The sequence below is a fragment of the Patiria miniata genome, unplaced genomic scaffold, assembly GCF_015706575.1.
Source record: "Patiria miniata isolate m_02_andy unplaced genomic scaffold, ASM1570657v1 HiC_scaffold_5, whole genome shotgun sequence".
Lineage (NCBI taxonomy): Eukaryota > Metazoa > Echinodermata > Asteroidea > Valvatida > Asterinidae > Patiria > Patiria miniata.
Window position 1 is genome coordinate 25,027,643 of NW_024037072.1, and position 22,147 is coordinate 25,049,789.

The 22,147-nt window shown below is 38.6% G+C and overlaps 2 protein-coding genes across 3 annotated transcripts in view; one reads left to right on the forward strand and one right to left on the reverse strand.

Annotated features, from left to right (window-relative positions):
• The window catches only part of LOC119740371 (nuclear RNA export factor 1-like), a 30,808-nt gene extending 24,102 nt beyond the window's left edge, over positions 1-6,706 (forward strand). The window contains exons 14-20 of the mRNA XM_038215645.1: positions 222-321; positions 1,834-1,949; positions 2,166-2,208; positions 2,851-2,981; positions 3,776-3,930; positions 5,883-5,943; positions 6,599-6,706. Of these exons, the coding sequence (XP_038071573.1) occupies positions 222-321; positions 1,834-1,949; positions 2,166-2,208; positions 2,851-2,981; positions 3,776-3,930; positions 5,883-5,943; positions 6,599-6,637 (645 nt within the window). The 3' untranslated portion in view covers positions 6,638-6,706. The remainder of the gene's footprint in view (positions 1-221; positions 322-1,833; positions 1,950-2,165; positions 2,209-2,850; positions 2,982-3,775; positions 3,931-5,882; positions 5,944-6,598) is intronic.
• A 7,956-nt stretch (positions 6,707-14,662) lies between these two features.
• On the reverse strand, positions 14,663-22,116 carry LOC119740869 (histone H3.3A). Of its 2 annotated transcripts, none has more exons than XM_038216327.1 (3): positions 22,009-22,116; positions 18,088-18,389; positions 14,663-16,875 (listed from the first exon to the last, which is right to left on the reverse strand). In XM_038216327.1, the coding sequence occupies exons 2-3, from the start codon at positions 18,367-18,369 to the stop codon at positions 16,747-16,749; spliced, it is 411 nt and encodes a 136-aa protein (XP_038072255.1). In that variant the 5' UTR covers positions 18,370-18,389; positions 22,009-22,116; the 3' UTR covers positions 14,663-16,746. The 2 variants fall into 2 exon arrangements, with proteins under 2 accessions (XP_038072255.1, XP_038072256.1); XM_038216328.1 differs by lacking the exon at positions 22,009-22,116 and adding an exon at positions 18,897-19,033.
• Positions 22,117-22,147: the final 31 nt, after the last annotated feature.

A 22,147-nucleotide genomic window follows, 5' to 3' on the forward strand; every position in this document is an offset into this window, starting at 1 on the left:
ATTTACACCATAAACAATCGTGGGTGTGTTGGAGGGTGTCAAGTGTTGATAAAATAGAAAAAGCTTTAAATGTGTGAAGCCATAATCTGAACTCTTTGGCAGTTTTCTAGGAACAGACCTATTGAGTGCGAACACTACATCATTTGTAAATACCACATTGAATACATAAAAATCTATGTATTCTCTTTAGCATTTGACGCATAGTTTCTTCTCTTTTTCAGGCTTGCTTCTCAATGACGTTTCAGAATGCCTCGAATTCCAGCCCTTTCATGAGGAAATACCTATCTCAGAGCCGCAATCTGCTGAAGATAAGGGACCCTAGTAAGTTGCTAACTGCATGAGCAAACACTGCCAAGTTATTTACTTTGTTTCCATGTCACCATAAATACAAAGACATTGATCGTATTGGGAATAGTCAGTATAGGGCTGGATAGCTCAGTTGGAAGGACAGCGGTATGGTAATCCGAAGGTCGCAGGTTCAAACCCTGCTCTAGCCATTTTTTTGTTTGTTTACTTTTAGTAAAGTATTATATTGCATCCATTCAGTTTCCCTTTTATAGTTAATTTGAAAACGATTAAATACCTGTTTAAGTTAGGGGTGAACATTTACATGGTAGTACAGGAACCTGGTACCCGATTGAAAAAAAAACATGGGTACCCGAATACCCCAACGCCAAACATGCCAACATTCAAATCTCGGAAGTTGCTATTCAGATAGTTTACAAAGGTCCGCACGACAATACTACGGCATTAGCGCATCAATACAGCAAGATACAAGTGTGCGCAGTGAGCTTTATAGCTTTACGGTGTAAACTGCAGCCTTCGTGAGTGTCATAAATGTGAAATATGTTTTGTTCTCCCCTAGTGGCCTGGTTTTTATTTTGAAAATTCCCCACAAATGACTTCAAAATCTTTCTTTTTCATTGTCTGAGAGGTAACTAAGTAATTTGTAAAGTTGGTTACGGGTACCTGATCCCATAATCTAGAACCGGTTCCTGACATTAACGGTCGGGTACTCGGGTACCCGGTTCCGATGCACAGCCCTACTTTAATTACCAAACACAATATATAGGATTTGATTTTATTTCTATGTAGACACCAACAAAAATCAGAGGTAATGTGGTCCCTTAAAATTAAAAACAAAATAATGAGAATTTTGATAACAACTATAGAGGATGAGTAAAACGAAAAAAAATGTCGGGCCCATTGTTTTAGTGAAGTTCTGCATGTAGCACTTTCAAAATGTAGGATATGAAAGCCCAATTCATAAGCTTTTTTTTAGTACAAGAATTATTCAAATCACTGATGTACTTTTCAGGTTACGGAGTTTTAAACACAACTGCCGTTTTAAGGTTCTGTCCACGGATCACAAACAAGTTCAGTGTTCTTTCAGCAAAACAAAAACAAATCACATAAGGATGTGTGTGAATTGTTTTCAATTTGCTGAAAGAACACACACCTTTTTTTGTGGTCCGTGGACAGAACTTTAAAACGGTGGTTGTGTTTTAAAATCCGTAACTTGAAAAGTACATGAGTGATTTGAATGATTCTTGTACTAAAAGAAAGCTTATGAATTGGGCTTTTTTCATATCCTAGATTTTGAAAGTGCTACATGCAGAACTTCACTAAAACAATGGTCACGACATTTGGGTTTTTTTTTACTCACCCTGTGCATCATAGAAGAGAATATACAGAGAAAAACAAATCAACAAAAACTAATCAGCCATTATGTGATATATACATTCCCCGAGTCCACCTGACTCGATTTACAAATAACAAATTTTTAAGAAAGTATTTTATTAAGGTCATATTTCGGTGTTTCTATGGTAACAGATCTTGAGATGAAACTGTTTAAGTACACCAAGCTGTCTGTGGTAGCCCATCTGAATGAGATGCCACCGACACAACACGACACCAACTCATTCCAAGTGGATCTGTTCATGGCACAGGTAAGCGACTGCCCAACAAACTGAAAATGAAATATTCGACTGAGAATATCAGTCATTAGTCAGTTGCTAGCAAAAAATGCTCCCAATTTTTGAGTTTCAAATTTGCACATATATAAATTGTTTTCGCATTTATGTAAATGTTGATGATCTCAAAAGATTACAATGTTTGAAAAGTAACCTGCTAAATAACTCATCATAAATCTTTCTTTGTTTCAGGGCAATCTGATTAGTTTCACCCTGAATGGCATCTACAAAGAGTGTGAGTTCAGATATTTCTGTCTAGTATTTCTCATTATGCAAGAACAAAAACACTTGTTGCTGCATTTTTCTTGCCCAATAAGTTGTTAAAAAGTGCTTAAATTGATTAAATCTGCCATGTATGAAAACAACGACGTACCGTTTGTAGTTTAAAAGTTTCAAGTGGCATCAATTCCTATAAACAGTAAAAGTGGCCCATCTCTACTGTCCAAAATCCTTAAACCTAACGATCCCCATCCAGCCAAACTCCAACACAAGGGTTTGGTGGAGTCCAACTGTTTATGTGCACAGTTTAATACCACATGGTGTTGGAATTTGCATGAGTGAGGAAGGTTCGTAGTTAATCACTCTAGAGAGTTAGAATTATTTTACCACTTTCTAGAACCATGTGGACAGGACACACCGCATGCGCATACTGGTTACATGCGTATAGTGCGAAGTACTCGCGACTTCTTCTTTTATTCTGAATGTGAACAAAACCATTGCATCTTCACGTGAGCATCGGGCATCAGCAATGCGTTCAAATGTTTCTCCCAGACTAGAATAGGGGCAATAGTACAATATATGTTTATCACAATCGTTGCTTTTCCTGTACATTTTGTGTTTGTTAAGTTTGACTGTTTCCTTGTATTTTGTACTGTAGTCAGCAGCAACCGGTCTTCATCTCATCTGGTTGCATTCAGTCGCATGTTCCTAGCCGTGATGCAGCCTCCAACGCTGTGTATCATTAACGACCACCTGACGATCAAAGAGCCAACGCGCGCTCAGCTCAAGGTAAGGAAGTTTGGATATGTTTCCTTGTTTTCTTGTCAGATTATAAGAAATCACAGTTTGCTGTAAACTGCTCACCGACTGAAAAAAGGTAGTAGTGCCTAACGCAGTGTTATAGTTTAGGCCATCAGATCGCAAGCTTTTTTCAAATGAAATGTGCCCAAAGCATTCCTTTGTTATTGTTCATCCTGGAACTTGTGACTTTTTGACCGGACTTGTAATGGACTTGTGATGGTCTGGACTACAACACTGGCTCGGCATTTGGATCCCAACAGAACTGTTGCCGAGCTGAATTACAATAGAATGGGAAAGCAAAAGACATGAGATGAATTCATTGCACACACAAAAAATGAGGAAAAGTTAGTTTGCAAATAGGTCTCTCTCAAATGACGTCATTTCCTACAGACCAGCTATGTGCATCGGCATTTTGATCTTCAACTTTGATCGGCTGCATCGTATTTTGAACACATTTTGAGCAACAAGCCACGTGTTTGGAACATTTTCATCACTGCCCAATGCGTGCTTGATTGCGTAAAATGCGCAGCTGCAGTTCTCCTACCAAGATGGCCGTCTTTGAGAGAGACCTATTCAATGGAAATTATCAGGGCAAAAGAGAATCAGTAATTATAACAATAAAAAATTATTGGTCATTATTTGTGAGTCAACTGAATGCATTTAATGATTTGTGGTACTTCTCATACGTGACCCCATAGAAGCTACAATGCTTGACAGTGCACAGTCATTATTCCTATGAGCTCAAACCATTCAGTCTATAATTTTGTTTTATGTCATTGCAGGCAGCCTTTGCCTCCCCTGCCCCCACCCCTTCCCCTAGCCCAGTGACGGTCCCCCAGGGATCACTTTCCCCCGGCCACGGCCTGACAGCCCTACAGCAAGAGATGGTAGCCAAGTTCATCAAGGATTCCAACATGAACGCCGAGTGGTCTATCAAGTGAGTAAATCATCGGAGTGTGGATCGGAACCAGGTACCCAAGTACCTTACCGCCAATGTCAGGAACCGGTTCCAGATTATGGAATCGGGTACCGGTAACCAACTTCAAAAATTACCCAGTAATTTCTCAGACTTTGAACAAGAAAGGTTTTGAATGCCATTTGTGAGGAATTTTCGAAATGAAAACCAGGCTACATGGAAAACCAAAAACAGATTTTATGTCTATGTGTATGTTAACACGTGGCATATGACGCTGACAAAAGTTTTCAGTTTACGCCGTAAAGCTATAAAAGCCCTTCAAACAACTTCCAGGATTTGAATTTTGGGCATGGATTTCTTTTACGGGTACCCGGATACCCGGTTTTACTTCAATAGGGTACCCAGTTCCTGTACAACCCGTAAATACACATCACTAGTGTATCAGCAGCAGCATCTCAAATCAGGAGACCATCCAGTGACCTTTATCTGGGTTGCGTTCCACTTGAGTAAACTTTTGATATATCGGGTTCGTTAATAAAAACGTCATACACACGCGCACCACTGATTACTAGCGCCCATTGGCTAAACACTCAAGTTGCGTTAACTTCCCGTTCCATTCGTGCTATGCTACACCGTGTGAAGTACGCATGGTTGAATTCAGATGACGTCACACTAACAAACCGGATAGCCAGTGGGAAATTGTTGGCAACGTTTGCGTTGTTTGTGTATGTTGAACGCGCTTCTGGACCGGATTTCATTCAGTTGCCTTGAAGACAGCGGCTTTCGAATCTGTACTACACTGTGTTATTACATTGTGATCATTCGCCAAAGAATCAATAAAACCATAGAGTGCTCAGGCGATTTCAGGCGCAACAGTGAGTAATAGGCAGGGCAGTTTGGGGCAGTACAGTGACTAAAAGGTCAACATATTTATGTGCTAAGCCCACATTTGCTGAGAAGCAGTAACAGACAATATGCATCACAGGATATTTTGAATGGTTTCCTCATTCTGTCTAGCAAGTATTTTCTGTCCTTCGTAAAGTTGTGTTTTTAATACCTCCCTGAAATATCTATTTACCAGCAAATTAGCCCGGAAAATAGAAATAAGCAGGGAACCAGTCGAAGCTAATATACATCACACAACAGTTTGATAGGTTGCCTGTTTTTTGCGCTCAATGAAATCAGCAAATCATGGGCATAGAAATCTATGCCTATGATATCTATGTATGATTTGGTATTTCTGGCACAAATGGTATTGTTGCATTGGGTTTTACTAATGCAGTCAAGGGAACTTAGCTCTTGAGCAGCATGCATCCAGATGTGATAAAATTAGTCACAAAGAATCCAAAATGGTCATAAAAGGTGACTCAAGAGAACAAGAACCTAAATTCTCTTTCTGTGCAGTATCTGTAAAAAGGAAGCATTCACTTGATTACAGCACTGTTGTACTCATGGATGTATACATTGACATCAATTCAGAAACCCAAATTATATCAAAATGTATACTAAAAGTTCATGTTGATAAACTGGAGAGCATCCAAAAACCTGCCCTCAAAATTATACTGGGCTTTGATTATGTTGATTATGAGCATGCCCTAATGAAATGCAATTTAGTTTCTCTTCAGAACCGTAGAATGGATCTCTGTCTTGACTTTGCTAACAAACTAAAAAACGCTAGCCTATTTGAGGACTGGCTACCTCAGCCGAGAAGTAGTCATGTGCAATATCAGCTTAGAAACAGTCACAACTTATCCAAAATGATGTGCAAGACTCAACGATACCAGAATAGCCCCATCCCATATTTTGTTGACCTTTTGAACAACAGTTCCAAGTCTTAACTCCCATTCATACTAGAATTTGATAATCAAAAAAAAAAAAAAAATCAAATGTGGAGAAGAGATGAGCCCACTGCAACTACATTCTAAAGATTTCGTTAAAATGTGTTTTTCTTTCTTTCCTTTGAATTATTTCAGATGTTTAGTCGAGAATGAGTGGGATTACGAAAAGGCTGGCATTTCATTCACAATGTTGCAAGTAAGTCGTTTTGGAAATACTTCACAACCTTGTATTTATATTTATCCACAGGTCTTCATCTCCTTATGTACTTGATGTTTTCTTGTTTATTGCTGAGTACATACAAATAGGCCACTTTACTTTAACTACAGTACTCATTTCTTACCTTCCTTAAGGATTTAGTCGCTGGTGTACTTTCACTCATAATACAGTTAAAGTTGCGTCGCCCTTGCTCTTCAAAAAATTCTATATTTTTCTGTTAATAAATTTTCAACTTGTATGTTTTATTCCAACCAAAAACCTCCCTTCTTCCGTTTTTTTTTACGTCTGCAAACCTCTGGAAAAAAAAAAGGTTTTCGTTTTGACACAAACAGATCGGCTTTGCGAGCAGACTGGCTCCCAGTCTGTACGTTATCAATACTGAATCGGGGGCGGGAACCAGCCTACCCCGTGAGAACAGAAATTATTGTCTGGCAGCTAATTATTTGAAATTGCAAAGTAATAATTCAATAACTAAACATGAGCCGATTTTCTGTTCAGTCGATGTCTCATTCAAAAGTGCATAACTTTTTTAGATGCTTCTAAAAGTCCTTGTCTTCATCCCTGTACAGACGCTTTCAGGATCCTAAACGGTGAATTGACCTTCTTTTTTGCTTTACCCTTTCTTTTTTGGCAGAGGGCAGGCAAGATACCAGTGGAGGCATTTGTCAAGTGAACCCAAGAATTGTAACAGAACACCTGTCAACAACGAGGTGAACTGATTGTTGCTTAGCATTGTAAATTAGTTTTGTAAATGAAGTAGAGAGAAAGAAGAGAAATGTGTATAGTGTTTGATTGTGAGAGGCCAAAATACCATGACCTTTTTTGGGGGGGGGGGGGGAAGGGAGGGGTGGGGGTTTGTTTGAGGGGGAGAAAGGGGGGGTGGGGTTCTGATTTTTCTTTAATCGTTTTTTTGTGTGTGTTGGTGAGGGAGGGGGGAGGGGATAAGGGGGTTGAGGGGGGCCAATATGATCAGAAAAGGGCTGTTGGGGTGGGGCTGGGAGGCTTATGGGGTACAAGGGACGGAGGTGGTGATTTCGGGGAGTGGGGGTTGTGCATATTGAAATAAGTCTGAGCCGTGACTTTTGATAGATCTTGTCTTTATTTATTTCTTTTTGCGAAGTTGAAGTCATCATTGCACTGCCATAGTTGCCATATATCACAACAAAAATAGTCTTGTTATTAAACAATCAAGCTTTCTAATGAGAAAGTCTATGTTGATTTAAAAAAAAAATTAAAATGACATAAATTTCTTTGAGTTTCGAGTGGCCAGGTATTTGCAGTTTTGCTTGCTCTGGGGAGGATATGGGTACAATTTCTTTAAAACACGACTTATTTCAATATGTGCAATTAGTCTTGGCTCAAGACGTTGCAATTGTGTTACATGATCCACCACTCAAGAGAGTGCTATTATCAAGTTAGTGCTTGCTAACAATTGACAATAGCAACCTCTTGTGGCGGTGAATCATGTTTTTGAAATACAGTTGCAACAACTTGAAAAGAGACTAAAAGTAAGGCCGATAAATTGGTGGTGTTTTTTTTTCAAAACAAATCGTTTTTGGCATTAAATCTTCACACTTTTCAGCTTGTTTTTCAAAGTATTTTTAATTTTGTATTCTCAGGTATGGTTAGAACATTCAAAAGATTAGTTGAGTTTTATGTTATGAGTGACTGACCTTAAGTTTAAAAAAATATATGTTAAGTTTGGGTGCTGAGAAGCCTGTAAAGTTAACTAAAACTAAATTACACAAAACTTCTGAATTCTATAATCTTTTTCAGAATGGAAAAGGCAATTGATAAGAAGTCAATAATGGCACTGAAAAGCAATCGCCATGAATATTGGTTGAAATATTGTAAAAATCAACATAAAGGGAATTCGTTTTAGGATGGTGCATGGAAAATAATTTGCATGGGAAAAAAATTAAACTTTAAATTGCTATTAAAGAGCACACAATGAAACTTGCATGTTTAGGTATTTGTAAATATCGTCAACGGTGTTAAACGTTCAAAGTGTCTTCTTAAGGACATTGTTCTGAAGAAGTAGCTGATAAAAATGCCCAAAAATATTTTTGTGGAATGATGGACTTGATCAGATTTTTGCATAAAAACATTTGTTATTGGGATTCTAAAGCAAAAGGGGGTTGTAAAACACAGAAATGTGAATTGTATTGTAACAAACTGTAAATGCTTGATGACATAGTCGATCCATTGCTTGTATTTCAAGTTTTTCCTCTACGACAAAGCCCGTTGCCATTTGCAAGCTAGCCTTGCCCGATGACAATTTCAACTTCACACAATAAGCGGGCACTTTACACAATGTACATTTGTGATGCTACAATATTCTGGAGTCATTAGATTTCTGAGACAACATACTTTTGAGGAAAAAAAAGACATGACGCAGAGTTTAAAAGGTAGGGTAGATCATTTTGTCATTTGTGCAATTTTTGTTTGTTTGAAGCTACAAAAGTGCTCGAAATCTAAAAGACGGGTGCTTAACATCTAACCTGGTGAAGTTTTAACTCGGTGAATGATGTATATTCCAAGAAAACAATATGCTAGGAACCTCGATTTCAATTCAAAAGTTGATGAGTCATGTTTTGGATAGCGCCCAAAATCAGCATTTGGGACACGTTCTCAGTAAGCCGATTGCAGCTACGCAAAGTCACGCATTCAACCAACCTGGCTACTTTAATGGAGCCATCGATAGCCTTCAGTCAAGGCCCTAGCTTTATCACAGCATTATCCCCGAAAAAGACCAACATTGGATTTACCTCAATTTTATTTTTATTTTTTTTTGTCGGATGATTTTTATGGTGGTGAGGAAAAATTGAGACCTAGTTGTTTAAAACTTTGTGAAAGTAAGGCTGGTTCATGCGAATGCAAATGCCAAGTGAATTTGATGTCTTTGAACATTTGTGATAATATTTGCACAGTTGAAATGTTGCTAAACTTTTACAGAGTGTGGATACGAAACGTAACATCTCAAATTGGCTTGCATTTGCATTGGCACTGAATAGGAATCGGCCCAAACAGGAGTATGTGAACTATGGGTTTGTCAGCTCCCACAGTGTTACTTGGGCTTTGACTGAAAACTAGGGAATATGTGGGAGGCATTCTGAAATTTGCTTGGGTAAAATCGGAACAATAAATGAGTTCATCACATAGCGCTAAATTAATTGACTAGAGCGCTGACTCGTGTACAAAGTGATGCCTGCTGGGCGCATCCATGTTTGTACACAAACCTATGGAGAACTAGAAAATACGTCTATATGCATATCTGCGTTTGTATTCCATACCGGTGCGTCATCGAAGCCGATACCCCAAAAACCGAAACGCATGATCAGCAAATGAGCGTGTCATTTTGCTCTACGCAAACAGCGCAACACGTGTGCGTATCCGCTGCAGATGATTACCCGTGGTTCTTTTGTTTTGTAACCTTAACACGCGTAAGAAGTTTGCATACGTTCTACTTGTGCGTTGCATTTAGAGTACACTTTCAAAATTCAGTCCATCTAATTTCATTATGTTCTACAAACACGCACATGAATTCAAAATGTCTGCGCCCAGGACGGCTTCAAAGCGTCTCTGCGGGCAACAATGGGAGTTAGCGCTCTAGTAATTTAATATAGCTCTATATTCCATCACAAGCCCATCACAACTTTACAAATCATTCAGTCCTATACCAGGGCCCAATTTCATTGTGCTGCTTAACAGTTAGCAGGAAAGCTGTGCTTGCTGTAGCCATGGTAGCAGAAAATTGTGCTAACCTTAAGCACTATTTCATGGCGTGGATGTGCTAAGGGTTACGCACGCATGGAGATTTCTATTGTAAGTCGCTGAATTAAGCAACTTTTTCCTCTGAAGTAAGCATGCTTTTGCTGTGCTTGCTGCTTACAGTCTCCATGAAATAAATGGAAGCTCTGTTAGCAGACAATCATGTGCTTAGCAGCGTCATGAAATTGGGCCCAGGTCACAAGCTGTTCAACTGATCTGTGACAAAAGCATTTCTTTATATACCTTGTTACTTATGCTTGTGAGTGGGCTTGTGTACGGACTTGTGAAAATCTTGTGATCTGTTTTGTGATTGACTTGGGATGGACTGTACTACAACATTGTGCAAAAAATCTAAAATATGTTAATCAGTGATTCAATACACAAACAATGCTAAATATGCTAAGATAATGGGTGTTCTGTAAGGTTTTTTTTAAGTTCATGTTGTATCTATAAGGAACTAAACTTGGGCCTGGACATGCTGGAATATACATGTACATAGTATGTATTTCATGGCTCTGCTTACCAAGAGAGTAAATTCTTTGCTAACTACACAGCCTAACATTTGTGCCAACATTTTACAGTTTTACAAGTTAATCAGGATAACTGGGGATTTTGTGCCAAGAAGGCCAGTGCATTATTTCTTTGCTTGAACTGACAGCCTAATTATGAACATGCGTGAAAACTTCATTTGACAGCAGAACCAAGAAATTAGGCCCTGGTCTAACCAAAACTTCAGTTTAAATGTGTAAATTGGACCTAAAGGTTATGCTTTTTTAATTAATGGATTACATTCTTGACTGATTTGAGACTTTAAGGGGTTTTAAGAAAATATTTGAATGTGGTGCGGTTTGTGTTCCCAGATTTTTGCATTTGTGCCCCACTTTGGTAACATAATGGGCTGTTCAATGTGCAGAGGGAGAATCGTGGGGGAAATCTAAATATGAATATCATTTTCCAGCATCGATCTTTTCAGACTAAATTCACAGTTATGATGATTTTGATAAAGATGGAATGAAAATCAGAATTTTGGTTACTATATCGACTTCAATTAAGCATTCCAAGATCAACTCTTCAACTAATAGCTTGTTCTTTCTTGGTCTGTTCCTAATGAATATGCAAACTATTCATATCCCATGATTGGTACATGCTATAGATGCTGAGCATAATTCCAAATGGGTGCAGACCTGCACATTGACTCTCATAGACCTCGGTAATAATTACATGTACTTCCGACAATTATTAAAAATACTCACAACTCTCCAAAGTGTTTGATACACTCATCAAATTAAAGCTTATTTCATCATCTTTAATTTTCTGGTCAATTTTTGATCAATAATCCGATGACTTTTGGGAGAAAGTTCCATCCAAAGATGATAACCCTGAAAAGTAGTCCTTTGGGCCATCGCCATTTTGAAAAATGATGCCTACGTTCCATTGCAAAATAGAGCCTGTTCCAAACTTTTTTTTAAAGGAAATTGCTTTGTTGGTAAAAAAATCTGGTAACAGTTTGATGAAATTAACTCCAAGGTTTCTTGACAATAATTGCTCAGGCATTATACAAAGTATCTGACTTCATGTAGTGTAATTGTGAAGCAAAAAGGCAGTGTGTCTCAAAAATGCAAACTTCAAAGGTTTTTTCTTTGAATTCTACTGTTTAATTTCTAAGTGTTGATGTTTACCATCAACGATCAAACATCGAAATATTCTGGAAGACCATTTGTAAAATTCCAAGTTGTCTCAAAATAGGTTCGGATTTCAAAATTGTTGCAATTTCAAAAAAAAAATGCAAGAAAGGTAACCGATTAAAAAGAGCTAAATTTTTCTCAAAATGTTGAGGAATGTTTTTGGGCCCAGACTCGGACAGTAGATTTTATACATTAAACATTTTGAAAAATGCAAATTTTGTACGCTCCCTCACAAGAAAAACTGGCATCATGTTAGTTCATTCAATCATGTACTGTACCTTATCTGTTAAAAACGTTTTGTTGGAGAGAATTACTTGTAAATATTGTCATTGTTTTATAACAGCATTCATCTGAAATGCTTTTAATGGGATGTCTTGTGTAACCTTTGACATCTAAAGTGAATAATGCTGTGAATAATTTTAAGGTTGAGAAATTGAATTGATAACACTTTTGCAAGTTTCGCTACAGTTTGATGTTATTTTTGTTAATAGTGCTCTTTAATAGCAGAGGTCAAGATTTATTTTGTTTTTGTTCCTCGAAGACTGTTATTAATTCTACTGTCAGTCATTCAGCTATACATGTAAATATTCAGACCAATTTCAAATTTCTAATAGTGCTCAATATGAAAGAATTTAAAATGAATGTCACTTGTTAATGATTGTACACAAAAGTGAAAACTAAAGACATTTTTATGATTTCATTGGAAGACTTTTGAGACGTTGGTGGCAGCTAACACACCGGTCCTTTTCCCATTGTTTACATCATTTTGAGCATGCACGCTTTTGCTTAAACATGACGTAAACAATGGAAAAAGGACCGGTGTGTTTGCTGCCACCAACGTCTCAAAAGTCTCCCATTGTTTTACTTTGTAGTAAATTTTACTCTCACGTTGCCACGATAAGAAGAGAGAAGCGTTCATTGTTGTTTTTAGTTTGATATAATATTGTTCTGCTTTTGTGTAAATTTTAGTTCCTTTTTTTAACCATTGACTGTTTTGGTAAAGAGGTTTTCACTTGTTCTGTTGTTTGCTATATATACATGATGCTGGAATAGGACTGAAACATGATATACCCATCACGATATGGGATGAACGGGTCCCTCCCCCCCCCCCCCCAATCTCCCTATACCCAATGCAAACCCTGGCCTAGACTATGTTATCTACCACATCCCCCTATCTCAAAAGAATTCCTGAGATTCTGACAACATAAAAAACACACAAAAGAGGTGTTGGGGGGGGGGGTTCCTCTGTCCCATATCGTGCTACAAATGTATCATGGTGTCGCGTTTTGTTTATAGTATATGTGTGTCTTTTTATCCCATTGGTTTGTGTAATAAGAATTAGTGTTGTAATCGCATCAGTCCATCACAAGTCCTCACAAGTCCTAATGAGTGCATTACAAAAAGTCCTCCAATCCCAAGTCAAGTGAAACTGTGCCAAAGGTGTTCCTTTGTTATAATTCATTACCAGACCTGTGCATGGACTTCCCTGAATTTCTTGTGACTGGACTTGTGTGTGATGAACTTGTGATGGACTCGACCACAACACAGTTCAAAGTCATTATGAATCAGGGAAGTTTCCCATGTGATGTACCTTGTATATTTGGCCTTAGATTCATTATTGACATTACATGTTAAGTGATCAATACAACAAAATATGGGTAGGGGAATGAGGAGAGTTTTTAGCATTTGTGTTTTGAAAGCAGTCGGTTTCTGGATCATTGTCAGAAGCATGCTCATTTTACAGCTTCAGACTCACTTTGCTGGATTGGACACTAATTTCTATTTAATATTTGTTTATCCAAGAATTGTGGAATTTTTTGTTGGAAGTTCAATGCACACACAAACAGTTACTATTTTCTTATTCATGTTTTATAGCAAAAGCTGCTCATTTTGGAATTATTTTAGCTGGTGGTTCTGGCAATTTCAAAGACACTGCAGCTCTGTGGTCAAAGCCTCACAAAGTCAAAAGGCCTGAGATTACTTTACATGACATGTGCACTTTCTAAGGCCCGGTTCATACTTCACGCTAAGCAAACTTCGTGACGTCAACAATACGTTCGAAAGGCGTTCACCATTGTTGACGACATGAATTTTGCTTCGCACTTGTTTTTCTCTTGAAATATGAGCCGGCCTTAATGCTGCAGCCAGGTGGGGACGATTGAGGTTCCTTCATCCCCAACTGGCTCCCATAAGCACACATGTAAACAAAGCGTGACATTGTTTTGTTTCGGGGGCTATTTCTGGTCAATCATAAGCTAGTCACATGAACTGTGGCAAAGGCATTCCTTTGTCATCGTTTCATTCCATTGCTTGATTGACTTGTGATTTGACTACTACTGTGAGGCACTGCGTGTGGTTACATAGTTAATACACCCATGATGACCCATGTATGGCCAAGCCGCACTATATCACAGGCTAGTTTAAATTTGATAGTGCCCTCATTGTTGAGCCAAGACATAATGACGTCATGCTTTGTTTACATGCGCGCTTTCCTGTGGGAGCCGGCTGGGGACGACTGGCTCTCGTCCCACCTGGCTTCCATAGAACAGTGTACATGTAAATAAGCATGGCATCATTACGTCTTAGGTCTAATCGATGTAAATATATATGCTCGATGTGCCAAAACTACTCTGATTTGCTCGACAACGCGAGTTGCTGATGCAAGATTCTGCACTGACTACTCAGCCTGTTTGACTCATCTTTGGGCCGTGTCTGAAACAGTTATTCACCATTAAGGCTTGAAGGGCAAATTTAATATGTGCCATAAAATACCCACGGCCTTTCCCACCAGTTGAGACCAGGTGGCAATTGTATAAACAAATTGTGATGTGGCAAGTACCGTTTGGGCTTTAATAAAACTGAAAAAAAACTGTAGAAGTAGAACACATAAGAAACTTCAAAGAAAGCCGGATGTATTTCCCCCTTTTTTTCAAAATATGATTCATCTTAAATAGTTCTGCAACTGTATTTTGTAGTTTTAAATTCAAGTTCCATCACAAAGTATATAAAAATGTTTTGTATTAAAATTGGCAAGAGAAATAAGCTATTTTGAATCGTCTTTGTTTTTTTTTTACCTATGTACCCCAGTAATAACCTGGCTCTGTACCAACCCACTTGACCTGATAGAAATAATCTTCAATACAGCTGTGCAATTATACTCAATATTCATTTCTCTATATATAAAAGGATATCCATGCAATGCGAGTACAACAAATGGAACATTACTTCAAAACACACAACCATTTTTTTTCCAATTGGGGAGTATTTTATTACAATTACGCAAATGATGAGGGCAGCATACAATCCTCCAAATACTTGAGGTCTCGGATGGCATTTTTCATGGAGAGTTTTTTTTTATGTAATATTTCATATTTAAAGGCATATACATGAAAAATCATTTGCATGTATTCCAAAAGTAACCTACCGAATAATAATCAAGCAATTAGCCGTCTGGTTTGCTGTCATTTAGAAGAAATCAAGAAATGAAGCGATTTCCAATCATCAGTCAATCGACTGGTTTTTAGAAAGAGTTCTGTGGACGAAACTGTGTTTCGTGATCGAAAGGTTGTGCATGGGTTTTCACTGCTTTATCGGAGTGTAATGCATTTTGTATCCACTGGGCTGAAACCTCAACAGGTTTAATAGGGTTTGAACATTCTTCTTTGGATTTTGAGTGGTGGTATTATTGTAAACGAACAACATGCATGAAAAGCAAATGATCCTTATGCCTTTAAGATAGTCCTTATATCACCAATGAATGTGAATAGTATTACCTGGGTCTGGGAACAAACTACTTAAGATACTTTACATAGACAATTTCCTTATTGACACAGACATATTACTGGCTACATGTTAATAACTAATCAATTGAAGACACTAAAACAGACGAAATAGAATAATTCACGCAGGGTATATGGGACTTATACACATCCAAAAAATACAATCCAAAACTTGTTGAAAAAATCCCTGATAGAACTTCCGTACATTGCCAGCACCGAAGTTTTACATTTTGTGTACTTGTCTGAGTACGAATAAGTTGTTTGGTCCCCTTTTATAGAATGTAGTAAAATACGGTTTTAACATTACCACTTACAAACAACAAATGTAGCCTCGGTGAATATTTCAAGTCTTGTTTAATACAAAGATTGTTTTCCTTTTTTTCTGAAAAAGGCAAAAATGATGTAATGCATCTGCTTGTCTGTGAGGGTCAGCCTAGTAATTATCTTAGGAAAAGAATGTAGTATCCAGACTCCACTTGAGCAATTGTGTACTAAGTCCATGAAGAGTTAAGACAATCTTCCAAGTATTTCCCAACAAAATTGGAAATGTTTCTCAGTCCCAGATTCATGTCTTTTCAACATTTTTGCCATGTCTGACCTTTATTGAGATGATGTATGAAGAAAAAAGAAGTGGCGTCAGGTTGCAACATTCTTTCCTATCTTTGTACTTATCTTACTGACTGACAGACTTACTGACTGAGACTGGTTGTAGGATGTTGAAGAGAGCCCGGCATTGCAATCAAATAGGATCAACTGTAATGGGCATCCAGTGAATAAGCCGTTCTGAATCAATTAAACTAGAGTTTTGTGAACTCTGGGACCAGCTCTATTAGGCTTGCCTTGTCTTGGTATGCTGGTAAAAAGGACATAAATAAAACCTCGTATTAACGAGAGTCTTGGGGAAATTTCAGTCTGTAAACTTCCTAACAAATGCAATTTATATGCTGCATGTTCTTTTTGTTTTTACGCCAAGTGTATTCTTTTGATAAATTAAGGGCGAGAAAGCTACTTACAAGCGATAAACATCGATACTTTAACTAGAAATGACAACACTCACATAATTTGAATGACATGTGTTCTCATAATTACCTCAGGTAGTACAGAAAGAAAAATCAAAGATTGGTACGTTTGCGTGATATCCAATTACAGACAGGGTGGGATTTTCACATCAGTTTCCCAGATTGATATTGAGGTTGCATTTGAATTCAAAATGGTATTTCCGTTATGTTGATTTTTTTCCCAGCACAATTTGTGTATTACTTGAGGCAATGAGACTGTAAGATTTTAAGCAAAGAGCACATTTTTAGTTAAAATCTAAAAACAAAAAGTACAAAATGAAGGGAAAAACATATTAATTACTCACGAAGCCAGAGGGCAAACAAGCACGAAACCACACACATACGCACAACGTCAAATTGTAAAAATACTCTATCGGTTTGGCAAGGCTACAAGAAGAAATTTGCCAAGGAATTTATTTAAAATAAAAAAAAAACACCACCAAGAAAGGAGCGGCTGAGTTGGCAACGCTCTGCCGGGGCCATCAGAGCCTAGGCACGCTCGCCACGGATGCGACGAGCCAACTGGATGTCCTTGGGCATGATGGTCACACGCTTGGCGTGGATGGCGCACAGGTTGGTGTCCTCAAAGAGTCCAACCAGGTAGGCCTCGCTAGCTTCCTGCATGATGTAACGAACCAAGGAAATGGGAGGGAAAAAACAAGATTTAGAACACCTGGCCAAAGATAACGTTCAGTTTCAGTTTCAGTTTGACCCACAACTTTGCCACAACCCATGCTGAATCAGCCCATTTTTGGCTTTTTTTATTTTTTGTACCATGAACACCTTGTGCTTTTCTCCCACTTTCACAGGGAACATAATTTCTCTTCATAATCTCTTGATAAGTGCAGTAATTGGGTCTCTGTTTTTTGTGTGAGGAATCCTCCACTAGACAACATTCACCCTATTTTGAATCTTCCAAAATCTAAACGTAATGTGATACAGGATTTAAAATTGATCCCGGAATCCTTCTCGTGGTGATTAACCCATACCCCCTAGGATTTTTTTTGCTAGGAGCCATCCTCAATCCTCCAAAAATGTGCACTTATGTTCAAATGAAGGACACAAAGGGCTGCAATCCTTCAAAATCGTCAGACAGTCCTGCCTCTCAAAATGCATTCATCCTCAATCCTCCAAAATAATCCTCCTCTTCAAACACTATTCATCCTCAATCCTCCTCCTCTTCAAACACTATTCATCCTCAATCCTCCAAAATCCTCCAAAGTCCTCCAAAACCGCCAGGAGGATTTTGGAGGATTGAGGTGGTTTAGGGTTAATGGATAATGTCTCAACTTTGAAGAAGTACAAGAAGTGCCTCATTTTGTAATTTTGAGATATTAGGGAGTTTCAGATTGAACACATCAAGTGAGTTAAGCTTAAATTAACCCTAACCGCCCTGAATCCTCCAAAATCCTTTTAAATTGCAAATTGGAGGAATTTGCAGGATTGAGGTTACATGGCGAAAGTGCGTTGCTAATTTCGGAGTATGCACTGTGTCAAGGTCTTGGGCCGGGCCTTGTGTTGTTTATGCTCAGCCGTGCATAAATTTAGTCCTTGATTATACTTGACATCCTCCGCACTGCTCCAGGATGTCACTGCCTCTGCCTCAGCCTATTGACAGTCATAGCCGGAAGATTTTGCAGGATTCAGGCAGTGGTCACCCCTCCATGGACTATATTCAAGAAATAATGGAGGAATTTGCAGGATTCAGGCTACATCCTAGCAAAAAGGCCTAGGGAGTTAGGGTTAAGAACCAAGTAGAGATCTGCTTGACAGTTGACACTCACATTGAAGTGTGTTCTGCCGAGTTTAGCAGCCCTTTTTTACACTAACCTGCAGGGCTCCGATAGCCGCACTCTGAAATCGCAGCTCGGTCTTGAAGTCCTGAGCGATCTCACGGACCAGACGCTGGAATGGCAGCTTGCGGATCAGCAGCTCCGTGCTCTTCTGGTAGCGACGGATCTCACGGAGAGCCACGGTACCGGGCCTGTAACGATGAGGCTTCTTGACACCACCGGTGGACGGGGCGCTCTTACGCGCGGCCTTGGTGGCCAGTTGCTTGCGGGGAGCTTTCCCACCGGTAGACTTACGTGCAGTCTGCTTCGTACGAGCCATGATTGATTAGTTTGTTCCTTCTGTGGGAGAGGGGAAAAAAACTGTAGTTTTTGCAAGCATCTCAACCGACTGTTACGTCCACTTTATACGGTTTTGCATTATATTTAAGGAGGATGAAGCTGTGTTCACAGGAACGGAGTGCCCATCTCTCTTTTGAAGTGATTGGGTCAGACTCGAGTCCATGAAATGCTGCTGTGGGGGGATCGCCCCACCTCCTCCACAGTGAGTCTGTTTACCTTCCCAGCATTGAATAATGCCGGTACCCATTTAACACCTGGGTTGAAAGGAGTAATTCAGGGTTACTCAAGGGCACAACACACATGGCCATGGCGGGGCTCGAACCCACAATCTCACAATCACGAATCCTATGCTCAACTGCTAGACCACACGTGCATTATATTTAATAGTATACTAACCAATAAAAGAACTTTTCACACAAGATTGTGTTAGTAGTTTAGGATTTTGTTGTCATTCTTCTATGTAGACGGCTGACTTTTGTATGGAACATGTATTAGATGTACACATACCTCATGGAAATGTATCTTATCAGAGTCCTCTTCACAGTCAAAGAATGTACAACCCAATATTTCAAGTACCACGTATTAAACTGACCAATATCCTCCAAGTAATGACCAAACAACAAAGTGTCACTGATTATAAGTTTCCATAGAAAATCACATGACACCAGTACTACGTGCTGCAACAAACACAATGCATGTCCGCGTACACAGGAAAGAATTGTGTGACCTCAACAGTTTCCTAATAAACAGTGAGGTTGGAGGAAGGACGCACATCCTGTGGTTCTGTTGTCATGAACACATTGTCAACCATTAAAGAAAGGTAACAATTGAAATATGACACTTGTGAGATACTAAATAAGCATCAAGTCCTCTTTAACTCCTACATTGTACTTATAGGCATCTATGTTACATTTAGGTACCTTTCTTAATCACAAACGTGGTAAGCACCATCGCTATATCAATATTACTCGATTATTCGATATTATTTTGATATCAATATCGCTGATAGCAATTTCTCACTTTGTGTTTAACGTTTGCTGTATAATTAAATAAAACTCGACGGCAACTTGTGCTTAATGTGACTCAAAATAAAAACATTGCAAAATGTCAAGCGGCGTCGCTCTGTGCTCTGCGTCCGCTGGAATTCACGGTCTCCCCAGTGTAAAACCTCAAAACAAACCACCCCTTCTGGACAAACTCTCGGTGCTGAGATTTGTTTTAAAAAGTCTGAGCAATATGCTCCAGAGAAAGCTGTGGAAAATTGGGACTTCACATGTTTTTTTTTTGCTTGTATAAATGTGCTTGTATAAATGTGTAATATAAATGCAGAGGAATTGCCGGCACAAGAGTGGGAAAAAATGTAGGACCGGTTCACAGTTCTTTAATCCCAACTCCCTAGCGTCTTTTACTAGGAACTGGACCAAGTTCATCAAAATCCATCAATCACTGTGCTTCCAATACAAAACTGTACATGACATAATGGAATCCACCACTGACACACTGGTTGACATTCACGGACTTGCTACACATGGCTTTTATCACAACAATAGCAGTGCAGGATGCTAGGCAAAATCAATTGGATACCCCCAGCACTGCTTCAGGCCATTAGGTCCAAGTCCATCATATTCCATCAATATTTAGTCACGCCAGGCCTCCTGAACCAAGTCCCCTAAAATCCAGCAAAATGGGGGGATGGATTTTGATGGAGTTCGGGTGGTTAGGGTTAAACACTTCGTTAAAAAAAAGCATTCTTAAGTTTACGGACTTGTTATAGAGCTGCGAGAGAAATGCTATTTCAACACAAGAGTCCAAGCTTAAAATTTAAGTACGGAATGAAGCCTTTATTGGTTGATCGCACTCCACCATCACATCATATTTTCATTGAAATACCCCAAAGTTTACCACGTGATCCACCTGGTATCCCTGAAACGGTCTAACTGTGACTTGCAGAAGGGTCATTCTATAAATTTGGGGTCCAAAGTGTGACATTTTTCCCGTCCCTGTTACCTTGGTACTTTGTAATTTGCCATTCAAGCATCATTAAAAGTGACTTCAAATGATTGTTTATTTGTTGGGTAGGTAGTTTGCTATTCATAATCACTCTTGGAGGATGACTGCATTAAGGAGTGCATCAGAATTATACAATCATAGATGTCAGATGTAACAGGGACGGGAAAAAAGTGGACCCCAAATTTATAGAATGACCCAGAAATAATGTTGCATCCCGACGCCACTTTTTTCAACATATATTTCAATGAAGGTCAGTCATTGCAAAAATATTGAAAAGACATGAATCTGGGACTGTGAAACATTTCCAATTTTGTTAAAAAATAGGCAGTGAATATTTAGCCAGCGCAGTCTTTCTTTAACTTAGAAAATGATATTTTGCCGGATAGGCACTGAACATGCGCAGTGGCTTTTTTGGGGACGTAAGAGAAATTTTTACGGTGACAAATCTTAGTCTGGTTCCTCACCAACATTGCCGTTGTGACTTCGTATTCACGAGACCGAATCAGACCATTTTACAATTTCGGACGTTATTTCCCTTTAAACATGTTTAAAAAAAAATCCTCCAGAGCCATGAGTCAGAAAAAGAAAATGTAGGCCTATCCGGCTATAATAATAATATTCTATAAACAAATGTTGTATATGCGTATAGGCCTACATACGTGTCAAAGAGGGCGCTGTATAGCTGGCTTTATAATATCGTTTACTGAAAACAGCCAGCTAAATCTTGCCGGCTAAATATACACTTCCAAGAAAAAAACATTGAAAATGCACACGACCCTCCATTGACTTTGACTTTGTACACAACAACTCAAGCAACATACAAAATACATTCTTCCTCAGTTCCTGACAACATAAATGTAGTCCTAAGCCTTATTGCAATACCAGTTGAGTGAATTTCAATTCAATTTGTACAAACAATGGATAAAAAGAATTATGGGATGAGGAAAGGCACAGACATTTTGCCATTTTTCTTCCCATGGTGTCAGTGCTTTACTGTAGGCCTAGTGTTTAATTGTTTAATGTGAAGGGAAATCCAATTTGAGTTGACATGTTTTTGGAAGTGTGCAAAAAAATACGAAGTGGCTATCGTTACGGCGGCCGTTGTTTGGCGCCCTCTACGATACTTTATTGATACACACGCAGGTATATAATTATTTGTTTCCCCACGTTTTAGCGAGCAGTGCGACAGCTCAGTCGATAGAGGGTAGGATTTTGCACCGCGAGGTTGCGGGTTCGCATCTCAGTTTTGCACTCGAATTTTTTTCCTTTTCTAACCTAAGGCTTTGGAGGATTTTTTTTTAAAGGGAAATAAAGTCCGAATTTCATAACGTTCATATTCACTTTTTTCCTTCTAATTTTATAGTCATGTTGGTTTATAAAAGTTGTAGTCTACCGTAACGATAGAAAATGGGAAATGCGTTACGGCTGCCGTAACAATAGCCACTGCGAAAAAATAATGACGAACGAAAAAAAGACAAAACTGATCACCGACGAAGTAAAAACTTGACAAAAATGTTATGAATACATTATCATACATGTCTTAAAATGAACTTTCAAAATATAATGATATAAAGAAGCATTGTTAGGGAAAGAAAATCAGATATAATACCTTTCGGCTGCTGTATTGGGAAACGACGGTTTTTACAACGAAATAATTTTTTACGGCAAAATCATCCTCTCTCAGATGATATAATTTCTATATATAGATATTCAAAGTGATTTTTCCTAGTATTGCAATTCAAAATTTA

Excerpts from the sequence above, each read along its gene's own strand:
- LOC119740869 (XM_038216327.1), bottom strand. The coding sequence starts at position 18,369 with ATGGCTCGTACGAAGCAGACTGCACGTAAGTCTACCGGTGGGAAAGCT. Across the intron at positions 16,876-18,087 it reads CGGCTATCGGAGCCCTGCAG|GAAGCTAGCGAGGCCTACCT; the intron begins GTTAGTGTAAAA and ends TACATCATGCAG.